The sequence below is a fragment of the Equus asinus genome, chromosome 3 (genome assembly GCF_041296235.1).
Source record: "Equus asinus isolate D_3611 breed Donkey chromosome 3, EquAss-T2T_v2, whole genome shotgun sequence".
Taxonomy (NCBI): domain Eukaryota; kingdom Metazoa; phylum Chordata; class Mammalia; order Perissodactyla; family Equidae; genus Equus; species Equus asinus.
The window spans coordinates 87,632,968-87,648,671 of NC_091792.1; the positions used below are offsets into that span (position 1 = coordinate 87,632,968).

The 15,704-nt window shown below is 36.4% G+C and overlaps 1 protein-coding gene across 3 annotated transcripts in view; it reads right to left on the reverse strand.

Annotated features, from left to right (window-relative positions):
* GRID2 (glutamate ionotropic receptor delta type subunit 2) overlaps window positions 1-15,704 on the reverse strand; it is a 1,392,659-nt gene that overhangs the window by 662,179 nt on the left and 714,776 nt on the right. For all 3 annotated transcript variants that reach the window (XM_070505363.1, XM_070505362.1, XM_014838689.3), the window contains exon 4: window positions 11,275-11,480. In XM_070505363.1, the coding sequence (XP_070361464.1) occupies window positions 11,275-11,480 (206 nt within the window). The remainder of the gene's footprint in view (window positions 1-11,274; window positions 11,481-15,704) is intronic.

Here is a 15,704-nt window from a genome sequence, read left to right on the forward strand (position 1 = left end):
CTGCCAAGTCCTAGAAATTTTGACACTTGGATGTACCAAGCCAAACGGATGGCAGGTGTGAGATGGGGAGCTGAAAAGTATGGGAGTACAGTTGATTCTGCTCATTTGCAATAGATATGTTCCAGACATTTCCTGTGAACACAGAATTAGTGAATACTGAACCATTGCTCCCAAGGATTGCAACCCCATTGCAACCCCATTGCAATGCCACTGCAATCAAGGATTACAAGACATTTGAAGACAACTTTAATATGAAAAAGATTAAGATAAAACAAGGAAATACAGTTCAGTTCCTGCAAGACTTGGGTTTTATTTATGTTTCTATTTAAAAACACTTTATTTAATGTATAGTATACATATATTGTTGAGTCTTAGCGCATTTGGACGGCCATAACAAAATACCACATATTGGGTAGCTTATAAACAACAAAAATTTATTTCTCATAGCTCTGGAAGCTGGAAGTCCTAAATTAAGATGCCACCATAGTTGTGTGAGGGTCCTCTTCTACAGACTTATCATTCTCATTGTATTTTTACATAGTGGAAGGGGCAATGGAGCTCAGTGGGATCTCTTTAGCATTTAGAATGCTAAATTTATTTATGAGGGCCCCACCCTCATAACTTAAATACTTCCCAAAGGCCCAAAGTCCTGATACCATCACATTGGGCATAGGATTTCAACACATAAATTTTGGAGAACACAAACATTCAAACAAAAGCACGTTGATTCATTAACATTGAACTGATGGCCAACAGCACCATAACTCATGCCCAAATGAACCTTATGTAACACAGGTGTTACCTCCGTAAGACATATCACAGCCTTTATTGTGCTTAGGAACACTGGGAAGCACATCAGCACTACAGTTGGAGGCCATTTTAAATAGTGAAATCACCAACAAAAGGCAAAAAAATACAAAAGATGACACTAAAGACTGCAAAAAGAACAGTTGCCTACAGTATGAAAGCCAAAGCAAGAATGCAGAGCACAGTTTCGTTGGAACTTAGCTGGGAATATGGGCTGTGGGGCAACTTGAATTTTTCACAGCTCTGCCCATTTCTGTGAAGGACTATGAAAGCATCCTTATTATTGGTTTTGGGATTACTACTCACAAATTCTAGTGAGTAGGTGAATTTGCAAATAGAAAATCAGTGAATAAAGAGGATTGACTCTACTTAAAATGTAAGCCAATTTTCACAGGGGCCTTCTCACACACTGTCTTGTGCAAAATGTCCCTGAGAGCTGACATTCATCTTTATGCAAAAAAAAAAAAAAAAGGAGTAAGATTCTAAAGAAACCAAATTGACTTTCTGGAGTAATTTAGGGAGACTAATGTTGGCATTAATGTCCTAGAGCAAAGGTCACTCACAAATGCACATACAAAATCTAGAATTACCCCTAGTAAAATGGCAGTGTCCTGTCTGATCAATGTATATGGAAGCTTGTCAATGGACAAGCCAAAATTCCTTCTTCATATGGACAGCTTTAAATCAACTTTTTATTAATTCATTCCTAAATATGAATGTCAACCAAGGATTACAAGACATTTGAAGACAACTGCAATATGAAAAAGATTAAGATAAAACAAGGAAAAATTTACCTTAGAAAAGATAGACAGATAATTTGAGAAAATAAGAGGACTTAAAAATTCTAAGTGATCACTTTTGAGAAATGTAAGAAGCTATTTTACACATTAAAAAAGGCTTACCAAGCATCATGGCACAGTGAGCTCTTCCCTTATACTCTCCACCCTAAGATACAATGAAAAGGACATTCATAAACCAATAGAGGACATTCATACAACACAATAGACATCTGAGAGCCCCACACAGCCATCCGTCTGAGGGTGGAGGTGCTGGGCCTCCCAGGAGGAAGAGTAAGGAGGTGAGGGGATCTCGTCTTGCTCCCTGGCAGTGACCTAGGCCATGGAACTGTGTGCAGCTCTGAAAGGAGAGAGAGGAGGGGTGGCTCTCCGCAGGAACACCTTTACTCTCTAAATTGCCTCTCCAATGTGGGAAAGCTCCACACAGAGGAGGCTAAGCTATTGTGGGGGTGTCTTCATTGAGTCAGCACCCCAGGAGGGCAGATAGTGAGAGAAGAGTGCGAATGCCACTAGAATCAGGCGCTGAAAGAAACTGCACCTCCTCCAACCTGATGCACCAGCTCAGCCAGTCAGCCAGAGCAAGGGATACCTGCCAGAGCACCTGCACATATGTTAGTAAAGCAGTAGCCGAGACCTGGCAATCACAGATGGGCCCTGTCACCATAGATTCCAAAGGACAGGCACAGATGCCAGAGATCATGGCTGGCTCAGAATACAAAGCTCCTAACCCCACCCCCAATGGCAGCAGGTGGAATCTGTGACCAGATACTACCAATATGCAAAGGCACAAATCCACCTCATCAAAAAAATATGATGAGGTATATTAATACTCCAGGTCAGAAGGAAAATGACAAGCACCCAGAAATAAATCCTGAAGGCACAGAAACTTACAATATAAAAGAGAGAGAATTCAAAATAGCTACCATAAAAAAACTCAATGAGTTATGAGAAAACTTGGAAAGACAGTTCAATGAGTTCAAGAATAAAATTAATCAATGGAGAGAATTTTTCACAAAAGAGATTGAAACTATAAAGAAAAACCAATCAAAAATGATGGAGATGAAAAATACAATGAATGAGATAAAGAAAAATCTGGAGTCCTCGAATAATGGAGCAGATATTATGGAGGACAGAATTAGTAATTTGGAGGACAGAAATATAGAAATAATTCAGATGGAGAAGACAGACCTAAGACTAAAAAGAAATGAAGAAATTCTTTGAGAAATATCTGACTCAATTAGGAAATGTAACATAAGGATTATAGGTATCCCCAAGGGAGAAGAGCAGGAGAAAAGAGCAGAGAGCTTGTTCAAAGAAATAATAGCTTAGAACTTCACAAACCTGTGGAACAATCTGGAAATACAACTAAAAGAAGTGAATATAACTCTTTACATCAATGTAAAAAGACCTTCCCCAAGGCATATAGTAGTAAAACTGGCAAAAGTCAATGATAAAGAAAAATACTAAGGACAGCAAGGGAGAAGAAAATGACTTACAAAAGAACCTTTATCAGGCTTTCAGCAGATTTCTCAGCAGAAACTTTACAGGCTAGGAGAGAGTGAAATGATATATTCAAAATTCTGAAAGACAAAATCCTTCAGCCAAGAATACTCTATTCAGTGGAAATATCCTTCAGATATGATGGAGAAATAAAACTTCTCCCAGATAAACAAAAGCTGAAGGAGTTCATCCCCACAAGACCCCCACCTACAAGAAGGGAGCAAGAAGGTCTTCATAACTGAGAAAAAAGAGTTTATAAAGCCTTGAACAAGGAGATAAATAGGCAGCCAAAATCAGAAAATTGCTGCTCTCTAACAGGAAACATCTCAGCTCTAAAGGCAAACACAGGCTCAGAGTGAGTGGATAGGAGTCCATATTCCAAGCTAATGGCAAAGAAAAGAAAGCAGGTGTTGCCACACTTTTATCAGACAAAGTAGACTTCAAGATAAAAAGACAATGAGAAATAAAGAGGGGCAGTATATAATGATAAAAGGGACATTCCACAAAGAAGACATAAGACTTATAAATATATATGTACCCAACACAGGAGCATCAAATTACATAAAGCAACTATTAACAAACCTAAAAGGAGATATCAACAACACACAATAATAGTAGTGGACCTTAGCATCCCACTTACATCAATGGATAGGTCATCCAGACAGAAAGTCAACAAGAAAACACTGGCCTTAAATGAAACACTAGACCAGATAGACTTTTATATATATAACATTCTAGCTGAAAGCACCAGAATACACATTCTTCTCAAGTACACATGGAACATTATCAAAGAATGCCTGAATAAATTTAAGATTGAAATCATATCAACTATCTTTTCTGACTATAATGCTATGAAATTAGAAATCAACTATAAGGAAAAAGCTGGGAAAGTTACAAATATGTGGAGACAAAACAACATGCTACTAAACAACCAATGGATCATTGGAGAAATTAAAGGAGAAAAATCAAAACATATCTCAAGACACAAGAAAATGAAAATACACCATACCAACTATATGAGATACAGCAAAAGAGGTCTTAATTCATAACAATACAGGCCCACCTTAACAAACAAGGAAAACCTCAATTAAGCAATTTTAAATCAAACCTAAGAAATTAAAAAAAGAAGAACAAACAAAGCCCAAAGTCAGCAGATAGAGGGAAATAATAAAAATTTGAGTAGAAATAAATGAAATTGAAGCAAAAAAAAAAGTAGAAAGGATCAATGAAACTAAGAGCTGGTTCCTTGAGAAGATAAACAAAATTGTCAAACTCTTAGCCAGACTCACTAAGAAAAAAACAGAGAAGCCTCAAACAAATAAAATTAGAAATGATAGAGGAGGGGCCGGCCCCGTGGCCAAGTGGTTAAGTTCAAGTGCTCCACTGCAGCAACCCAGGGTTCCGCCGGTTCGGATCCTAGGCACGGACATGGCACCACTCGTCAGGCCATGGTGAGGGGGCATCCCACATGCCACAACTGGAGGGACCTGCAGCTAGGATATACAACTATGTGCCTGGTGGGGGGGGGGGTGTGGGGGGAGATAGAGCAGAAAGAAAAAAGAAATAAAAGAGGAGAAATTACAAAGGATATCACAGAAATATAAAGGATCATAAGAGAATACTATGAAAAATTATATGCCAACAAATTAGACAATCTAGAAGAAATGGATAAATTTTTAGACTCATAAAACCTCCCCAAACTGAATCAAGAGGAAACAGAGAATCTGAAAAGAACAATCATAAGTAAAGAGATTGAAACAGTAATAAAAAACCTCCCCCAAAATAAAAGTCCAGGACCAGATGGCTTCTCTGGAGAATTCTACCAAACATTGAAAGAAGATTTAATAGCTATCCTTCTCAAACTAGTCCAAAAAATTTAAGAAGGTGGAACACTTCCCAACACATTTTACGAGGCCAATATCACCCTGATCCCAAAGCCAGACAAAGACAAGACAAAGAAGTAAAATTATAGGCTGATATCACTGATGAACATAGATGCAAAAATCATCAACAAAATATTGGCAAACCAAATGCAACACATTAAAAGGATCATACACTCTGATCAAGTGGGATTTATACCAGGGACGCAGGGATGGTTCATCATCTACAAAGCAATCAAGGTGATACATCACATTAATAAAATGAGGAATAAACAGCACATGATCATCTCAATAGATGCAGAGAAAGCATTTGACAAGATCCAACATCCATTTATGATAAAAGACTCTCAATAAAATGGGTATAGAAGGAAATTACCTCAACATAATAAAAGCCATACATGATAAACCCACAGCCAATATCAGACTCGAAAGGGAAAACTGAAAGCCATTCCTCTGAGTACAGAAATGGGACAAAGATACTCACTCTCACCACTCTTATTCAACATAGTACTGGAGGTTTTGGCCAGAGCCATTAGGCAAGTAAAAGAAATAAAGGGTATCTAAAAGAAGTGAAACTCTTGCTGTTTGCAGACAACGTGATTTTATATAGAGAAAACCTAAAGAATCCATTGTAAAACTATTGGAAGTAGTCAGTAACTACAGCAAAGTTGCAGAGTACAAAATCAACTTACAAAAGTCAGTTGCATTTCTATAACCTAATAACGAACTAACTGAAAGAGGACTCAAGAATACAATCCCATTTACAATTGCAACAAATAGAGTAAAATATCTAAGAATAAATTCAACCCAGGAGGTGAAAGACCTATACAATGAAAACTATAGGACACTATTGCAAGAAATTGATGATGACATAAAGAAATGGAAAGATATTCCATGCACATGTATTGGAAGAATAAACAGAGTTAAAATATCCATATTTCCTAAAGCAATCTACAGATTCAATGCAGTTCAGAATCCCAATGACTTTCTTCATGGAAATAGAACAAAAAATCCTAAAATTCATATGGGGCAACAAAAGACCCCCAACAGCTAAAGCAATCCTGAGAAAAAAGCACAGAGCTGGAGACATCACAATCCCTGACTTCAAAATATACTGCAAAAACAGATACACAGATCAATGGAACAGAATTGAAAGCCCAAAAATAGAACTACACATCTATGGACAGCTAACCTTTGACAAAGGAGCTAAGAACATACAATGGAGAAAGGAAAATCTCTTCAATAAATGGTGTTGGGGAAACCGGGCAGCCACATGCAAAAGAGTGAAAATAGATCATCTTTCACCATACACAAAAATTAACTCAAAATAGATCAAAGACTTGAAGTTAAGACATGAAAACTTAAAACTTCTAGAAGAAAATTAGTCAGTACACTCTTTGACATTGGTCTTTGAAGGATATTTTCAAATACTATGTCTACTCAGGCAAGGGAAACAAAAGAAAAAATAAACAAACGGGACTTCATCAGACTAAGAGCTTCTGCAAGGCAAAGGAAATCAGGAACAAAACAAAAAGACAACCCAGCAACTGGGAGAAAACATTTGCAACTCATATATCCAACAAAGGATTAACCTCCAAAATATACAAAGAATTCACACAGCTCTACACAAAAAAGCAAACAATCCGATCGAAAAATGGTCAGAGGATGAGAGCAGACATTTTTTCACAGAAGATATACAGATGGCCAATAGGCACATGAAAAGATGGTCAACATCACTAATAATCAGGGAAATAAATGCAAATCAAAACTACACTGAGATGTCACCTTAGACCCATTAGAATGACCAAGACAACCACCAAGACAAAAAATAACAAATGTGGAGAGGATGCAGAAAAAGGCAACCCTCACAGACTGTTGGCGGGAATGCAAACTGGTACAGTCATTATGGAAAACAGTGTGGGTATTTTTCAAAAAATTAAAAACAGAAATACCAAATGACCTGGCTATCCTACTACTGGGTATTTATCCAAAACTTGAAATCCACAATTCAAAGATACTTATGCACCCTTATGTTCATTGCAGCATTATTCACAATAGCCAAGATGTGGAAACCACCCAAGTGCCCACTGACTGACAAATGGATAAAGAAGAAGTGGTATATATGTACAATGGAATACTACTCAGCCATAAAAAAGAAAAAAATTATCCCAGTTGGAACAACATGGATGGATCTTGAGGTTTTATGGTAAACGAAATAAGCCAGACAGAGAAAGTCAAACACTGTATGATTTCACTCATATGTGGAAGATAAACTAACACATGGACAGTGAGAACAGATTAGTGATTACCAGAGGGGAAGGGGGTTGGAGAGTGGGCATAAGGGGTAAAGAGGCACATTTATATGGTGACTGACAAATAATAATGTACAACAGAAATTTTACAATGTTATGAACTATTATGACCTCAATAAAATAAGAAAACAAAGGTTTGCCAAGCACGGAGTGAAATGGATGGCAAAAGAAACCCATTTAGACACAATTGTGAACTTTTAAAATGTTAAAGTTCTCAAAATGTTTCAAGGTGCAAACAACCAACTGCCTTCAACTGCATACGAATGAGGCATCCATTGGATTTCTATTAGTCACCTGACTAATACCTGAGAGCCAGAATACAATACATTAATGCTATTGATGTTCTGAGGTAAATGATTTGTAGCCTAGGAATTTATAATTAGCCAACTTATTCATGAAGGATGAAATTAGAATAAATATATTTTCGTAAATGAAAAGAATGATAAACTCTATGTTCCACATACCATTCTTTAGGAAGTTACTTCAGAATATTCTTCAGCAAAATAAGAAACTAGAAGACATGGAATCTAGGAATTTTGGGATCTGACCCAGATGAATGAGGAAGGAAGTGCCAGAAATAGGGCAGGAAAGAGAGGTTCTGGGAAGGAAGGCTCCAGGCAGAAAAGAGAAATTTTGGAGATTTGCTACTAAAGACAGGAACTTAGAAATTAAGTAGCAGACAACAATAAAAAGAAGGAAAAAGTAAGGAAAGTAATAACTGAAATGAAAAACCTGAAGCTGAGTGAGGAAAATATCTCAACAAAATAATATCTCAATACTTTGTTGTGCAGGGAAAAGTATTTATAGTGATAAAAATATAAGCACATTTATAGATTTCCACCCTATAGAATCAACTTTTAGCCAAAGAATGAAAGATTTACTTATGATTACAGAGTAGAAAATACATGATTCTTACACACCCAATATCAAAGTAAAGTTGGATGTCTTAGAAGTTGGGAGGCTGAAGAGTGGATCATGGTGAAAGGAGCTTAGGGACACTGTGCTCTGTAGAGGGGACAGTATAAGAGCAAAGGCCTGGCTATGTTATTTGAAGTTATTCAACATTGTGTTATATTGAGGTGAGGTGTGAGGATTGGTGAAGCAAATTAACTAAATCTTCATTTTTCATATCAGAAATGTAGGAGATAAAATAACAACAAATAATACCAGATTAAGTAAAAATAGAAAATTTAAATAGCTAAGAGTGACTCCATCTATCAACAGAATATTATGCAGCTATTAAGAGCACTTCGTATATCCCAATGGAATGAGCTCCTTGACGTTACTACAATAACAAAAATCCAGGCATAGAACTTATACTTGGTATACCACTATTTGTGTAAAAAAGAGTAAAAAGTGTGTGTGTGTGTGCATGTGCTCATATGAATATGTATATGTGAAAGTGTATGTATATGCCTGAAATGTCATACAAGATATACTGCCTTCAGAGAAGAAAATCAGGGGCTCAAGGAACAATGGCAGGAGGTTATTCTTTTGAACCTTTTAAATCTTGAAAAACGTGAATCCACAGAGTATTCTAAAAGTAAATATCAATTACATTTTAAAAAGTAAAAAACAAGTAATTCCTTCTGAAAAGAATAACGAGAGGTAGAAAGAAATTGACCACGGCACTTTTCCTTTTCATTATAAAACCCCCAGTTGTATTTGACTTTTTAAACTCTGTCCATATATCCCTCACACACACACACACACACACACTGAATTGTTGTTTGCCTGTCATTGTCTGCCTAATGAATTCTTATTCATTTTGCAAGATTCGAGTAAAGCAAATTCTCTGTGAAACTTTTCCTGACCCCAGCCAAACTCCCTGCAGTGTACCCATCACTACTACAGCTTTTTCTTTTGCATTTTGTTAGTTACATGCCTGCCTCCTCCACTAGATGCAGTGATCCTCTAAGTCAGGAGCTATTCCTTGTGTCTCCAGACCTTCAGTGCTGCCTGCCTTTTGAATTCAGTGCTGTTTGCCTTTTGAATTGACTGTTTCTAGTACTTAAAGAGTTAGCCTATATCGTAAGTGGGGAAATGTTCCTAGAACCCATGGGAGAGCAGAAGCACGCTGGGAGGTGTACACCAACCACTGTAGAGGTCCAGAGAACAGTACAGCCAGCATAGCACAGGGAAGGGGGTGGGTTCACACTCTTTTTGTCACTTCTACATCACTGCTTGAGACTGTAGGATATGCTTAGTCCACAGTTTGGAGACATAAAATCAGTGATTGTGAAAGACAAGTGAGAGGGACAAAAAACGGTGGTTGGGTAAAGAAAGGGAGAGAAGTCTCCCAGGAAAATCACAAAAGTAGATTTTATGTGTTTGGGAACAAAGAGGGAGGCAGCAGATTATTATAAATAGCAAAGGTCACAGTCAAGGATGGGGGCCATAGCATCTGCTAGAAAAAGCGATCTAGAAGATACCATTTCTTGAGTATCTACTAGGTGCCACCCTCCCAACCCTTTAAGACATATTATAGGATATCTCAGTAATCTAAATTACAAATTTAATAAGTTGAAATCAATATATCATTATTATTGATTAATAATTATTTTACTGATGACAAAATGGAGGCTCAGAAATGTTAAGTAATTTGCCAACACCACATGGCCAGAAAGTGACTGAAATGGACTTCTATTTGTAGGTTACATACCATTTTCCTTTTGTGAATCCCTACTCACGATGCTAAGTCTGGTTCAAATGTGCCTTCTCAATGAAGTCTTCTCTGATCTTCCCAGCCAAAAATGACCACAGATACTTCAACTTCATTTACTCTAATTTTAAGATTCTAGTGTCTATTACATGTCTTTGTATATTTGACTTCAATCTTCTAGTAGATTTTGTGTTTCTTGGAGGAAGGAAGGAAAGAATATTTCCTATTTTACATTTCCTATGGTGGAAAAATCTAGTGGTTCAATGAGACTCTCTTAAGTCATTGGCTAGACTAGCAAAGGTCAAAGTTCTATATTTGTTCTTAAACTGCATCACAAAATTTTCCATTAAAACAAAAAAGTTATTATTGATGATTTTCTGAAAGTTTTATTCTTCTTAGTGATTTATATTCTGCTTTGAGTCCCTTGACACCAGTTATATTAGAGAGTCAAGGAACTTCTTATACATTCCTAATTTGGAGACTTTATAGCAGTATTTTGGGGGCTAAAGAAAGCTTAATTGAGGAATGAGGAAAAAGTATTAGTCAAATAAACTCAGCAAAATTAAAAACGCTAATAATAAGACCCATGTGAAAGTACGTAATGTCAAGACTAGCTCTAGCACTATATAAAATTTAAAACTGGAAGTAAGGCAAAAATGAGCTGACAACAATTCTTTGTAAGGCAACAGCAAGCATTTTAGCACAAAGAGATGTTATATCAATGATTAAAAAATCTTAATTGTAGTTTTACAAAGTTTCAGAGCTTCTAGGCAAATGAACAGATAAGATTAAAAATTCGAGGATGCAGCATCAAAAAATGTACAGTGGTCATCACTTTGTAGAGTTTCAGACAGTTTTAATTATTTGTCCTGGTACAGAGTTCACAGAACAGAAGTAAATCCACTATATGTTTTTGTAAAAGTAATCATGTTTAGGAAATTCAGGTAAATCTTTTCTCAGAAGTAAAATTTTTACTTGCCAAAAAATTTAAGGATTAGTTAGAGAACTATGCACTTGTGAATTCATTCTTGAACATGTTATATTCATTCAGGTCAACGGCACTTTTAAACTCACTTTGAATTTCTTAACGTCATCCTGGCCATGTGCCTAAACATATATAAATACAAACATTCTCAGCAATTAACCAGACAGTATGAGGTAAATGCCATGAGCAGGGAACTCACTCCATTAGTGCTAATGAGAGCTGTGTAGTTAATTCCCTTGTACTGCTCTTAATTTTCCTCTCCTCTGCGGAGTCCATTCCAAAGCATTAGGTTTTTACCCGCTCCTCCCAGCCCATGACAACTTTTACTTACCTCAGTAATGAAGGATTTGGCTGTGGCAGGATTCATAACAAGGATGGCTCGCCTGAGAGTGTCTCGATAGCGATTCAGTTCCTCTATTCTCATGGTATCGAAGAGAGTGGTGATCATTTTATTGATGTTGTTTTCTACCTTCTGAAGTGCAACATCCATCCCCTGCTGAGATACTTTGTCCAAAAACTCCTGTATTCCACGGATATCTAGGAACATCAAAAGCCCATCAAAAAGTGAATTACAGCACAGAAGGGAGGTAAAAGCTATTTCACTTATATCAGAATAGTTTATTGTTCGACACTGTAGTTTGTGTAAAAGTAGTAACTGAGTAGCTGATGGAACTCTCAAATATGTTTAAGCTTTAGTAGGATTTAATGTGTTTACACGAAAAACATACGAACTATTATTTTTTTAATGAATTTCTTTCTCTCCACTGATAATTTCTAAATTATCTCACCTCCCACAATGTTATGATAGGGTGGAGGGAGGTGGTTAGGGAGAATCCTCACTTCCCTAAAGCAAATGTGAGATAAGGAAAGTGCATTCCTTATTTTCCTCAGCATTAAAAAGCATTAAAAAGTGATGTTAACCTTATGTAAACATGAATATTATTAACGGCAGATGAATCTAAATCAAGATTACTAATGTTTCCTAAAACAGCTAACAATATCACTAAACTTGACTTTTACAATCTAAGTAGAAAAAGTGATTTGAGAGGTTGTCTTCAGAGCTTCTCTGGTCACTTAGACCACAAATAAAATAACTACATTTTGTCTATTTTATGAGTACTACCTCGTTAGCTCAAATCTGGCAAACTTGGTAGGAGAGTTTTCTTTTCAAGAGTGTGGGGAATGTACTTTGTGTGCAGAACAAATTGTAACAAAACCTTCACACATCCATTCCAAAATATGCAAAGTTCTGAAAGATTATCAAATAACAAATTGTGTCCATTTCACATTTAAATGAGGAGGGTAAAATCTAGTCTAAATAAAAGAGTTTATAAGTTTATACTTTGATATATATTTAAGGAACAAGAAGTATCTCAAATGTTACAAATAGTTTTCCTAGCACCACATTGGCTGTTTACAGAAGAAGGGATCTCAACATTGATAAATATGATTCGAAGATGTACCTAGCACAATATAATTTTGATATAGCAGATTTTGCTTTTACTGTATAATAGGTTATATTTTTCTGTATATGTCCATGGCATAAAATCTTTAAAGGGAAAAATTGGTGAAAACTATGAAGTAAATGGGATTGTAGGTTGCTTTTTTATGAATGGACTGTATCTCAAAATTCCTAATTGTGTCTGATTGCATCAAGTAAAATTTGCCTCTCGAGGGAAATAATTAGTTCATGTGTTTTTTCAATGTTAATAATTAAAGGCAATATATAAGCACTTCAAATAAGAAAACAAACAGCTACAAATTTGGAAACTGACATTTGCTCATAATAAATGTTTCTATTTGCAAGGTTACAAATTAATTTAAAAAACCCTTTGCTTTCTTCCTGTGATTAGTTTTACTTCAAAACAATTACTATAAATTATATGTTTAGTTATCTGAAAACTCTCAAACTCTTCAAAATAGATAATTGCATAAATTATACCTTATATTCCTTATTCCTAATTATTTTATAAACCCAAGATGTCAGCATCAAAGCACCTTAAAAGAACAGAGCCTCATCTAGAGCAGAACAAGAGATAAAAGAGCTGGAATAATAAAAGTATTATGTACTCATTAAACATCCAAGTCAGAAAGTACCTAAGGGCCTAAAATATTCAAGCATGGATTAAACAAAGGGTTGGATCTGATGAAATTTAGCAGACGCAGGTAGACATATAACAGGACTATGAATACACTCCAGCAGGCATTCTCAAACTTTGGTGTGAATCAGAATCACCCAGGAATCATTAAAAATACAGAAGCTTTTGCCCACCCCAGAATCAATAAACCTTTAAAACACGTGTCAGAGCAGATCCTTGATTTTGAATTGTATGTGGTTCTTTAGTTGTTGTTTCTTTAATTTATTACTCAAATGTGCATCTAAATATAAGACAAACAAAACCAAAAATATATTGAAATAAAAAAAATACTCAGAAAACATGATCTAAGGCTCTAGATCATTCACGTTATAGAAAATCTTCTGTTTACAGAAATAATATGCCAGTGCAATTTCATACCTTAAGTTTGAGAAAAAAATTGTTCCAAAAAACATTTATTGACTATGGGACACAGTGCAAGGAATACAGCAGTGAATACACTTCCCCACACTGAGACAGACAATAAACAAGTAAACAAACTAATACGTACAAATGGCACTAAGTGCTTGGAAACAAACAATAGGGGTGCTCTGGTAGCTAATGACAGGGTGGGGAGGAAGATGAGTCTTAGAATACTCAGGGAAAGTTTCTCTGGAAAACTGGTATTTATACTGTGATCTAAGGGATGAGAAGACATTATCCAGGCAAGAAATATGAAGAGAGGACAAGAGCAAAGGAAAATACCCTAGGGCAGCGAGGAGCTTGTGTCTGAAGCACCTTAAGCATGCCAGTGTGGCTGCAGCCAAGCTAGTGAGGAGGAGAGCAGAGTTAGGGGAAGCCGTGTGGACAGGGAGGGTTGGATTATGCGGACTCTGGTGAGATGCAGGAAGGGGTTTTGATTCTATTCTAGATAGAGTTTTAATCTGTTGAAAGTTTTAAGTAGAGGATCTGACTAAGTGGCTGATGGGCTATGTGTGTAGAATGAAAAGTAGTCTGTCTGAGTGACTTCTTAGACACTATGATTCAAATTGAGCTTGTAAATGATCTCTCCTTGATTTAGAACAGTATGACACCTTTTAGCTTTTATTTTTGACCAGAAGTTAAGTAATATCTATATTGTTATTTAGCCAGAAAAGTGATGTGATAAAAGGTTGCTATTATCCCTCTGCTTCCTTAGTCTGGAATTCTGAGTATCACTGCCTAGAGATGTGATTGTAAAAGTTTTGAAAATTTTTCTGATCTGTAAGTGAAGAAACATTTATTTTATAGATGTCTTCAAAGATTATATTAGTGAGGGCTTGTGTGTATGTGTGCAAAATCCAGTGTAGGGTCTAACCCATGGTAGTTGCTGCCATTGTTAACAATAGTACATAAGTACTTGTCAAGAGGCCATTTCTTCATCCACCAATAGGGTGAAATTGACTAAAATCTACAGATGGCTAGCTGGCCCAAATAGCAAGCACAATATTTTAGACTCTTGGATTGCAGGAGTTAAATAATAATAGCTTTGCTTGTTTGAGAATAGCACCAAACACTCATGATATGTGGCAACTGGTAAGGTTGATGTGAGAAGAGCCAGAATCATGCTGTCTATTAGCTGATCTGTGGGAAAGTGTCATGAAAAGAGAGAGTGGGAGTTTGGTTTTGCTAATTCATGAACATAATCAACCATCACAATTATTCAACTACATTATCTGTATGCCTATTAATTTGCAGGAAATGAGAATAGAAAAGTCAAGACTTGGTGCCTGACCTCAAGGAGCTTGCAGGCCTGTGGGTGTGGCTGGGTGCTGTTTATTCATAACAGAAATTTAAATAATAGTTTCAATTCAGAAGTTTCAGCGACTATTAGTTCTACTGACCAGATAATTAAATAACAGTAAGTGGTGGAAGGTTCATTAACTGATTTATTAAACATAAGATTAGGAAGAAAAAAAAGTCTTTTTTTCCTGGGCACTCTAAAGGAGCTTGTGGTTGGCAGAATAGTGACCTTCCAAAGATGCCCAGGTCCTAACCCCTGGAATCTGTGAATATTTAGGTTAGCTAGCAAAGAGGAATTAATGTGCCAAATGCATTAAGGTTGCTAATCATCTGACCTTAGATGGGGAGATATCTCATATTATTTGGGTGGGTCTAGTATAATCACAGGGTCCTTAAATTGGAGGAGGGAGGCAGAAAATGAGACTCAAAAGGAAATCTGACTTCTGATGAATGAGTTGACTTTTGGGCAACTTCAGAGAGATGCAACATTGCTGGCTTTGAACACAGAGGAAGGGGATCTGGAGAGAAGAAATGTGGATGGTCTCAAGATGCCGGGAAAAGTAAGGAAGTTTCTCCCTGAGAAACTCCAGAAAGGAACACAGCCTTGCAGATATTTTGGTTTTAGCCCATTTTTTAAGATCCCATGTCAGATTTCTGACCTACAGAACTATAAAGTACTAATTTGTGTTGTTTAAGCCTTTAAATTTATGGTCATTTGTTACACCAGCAATAGAAAACTAATGTAGAAGTATACGTTAGTCCTTAGGTCGGCATTTTTCAAATCATGGTCCACTGAATTTTGTTTTGGAATCATCTGGAGAACTTGTTGAAAAGAAAGATTTCTGAGCCTCACTCCATTCCTATGGAATCTGAAACTCTCAAGATGAAGCCTAGAGATTTTCTC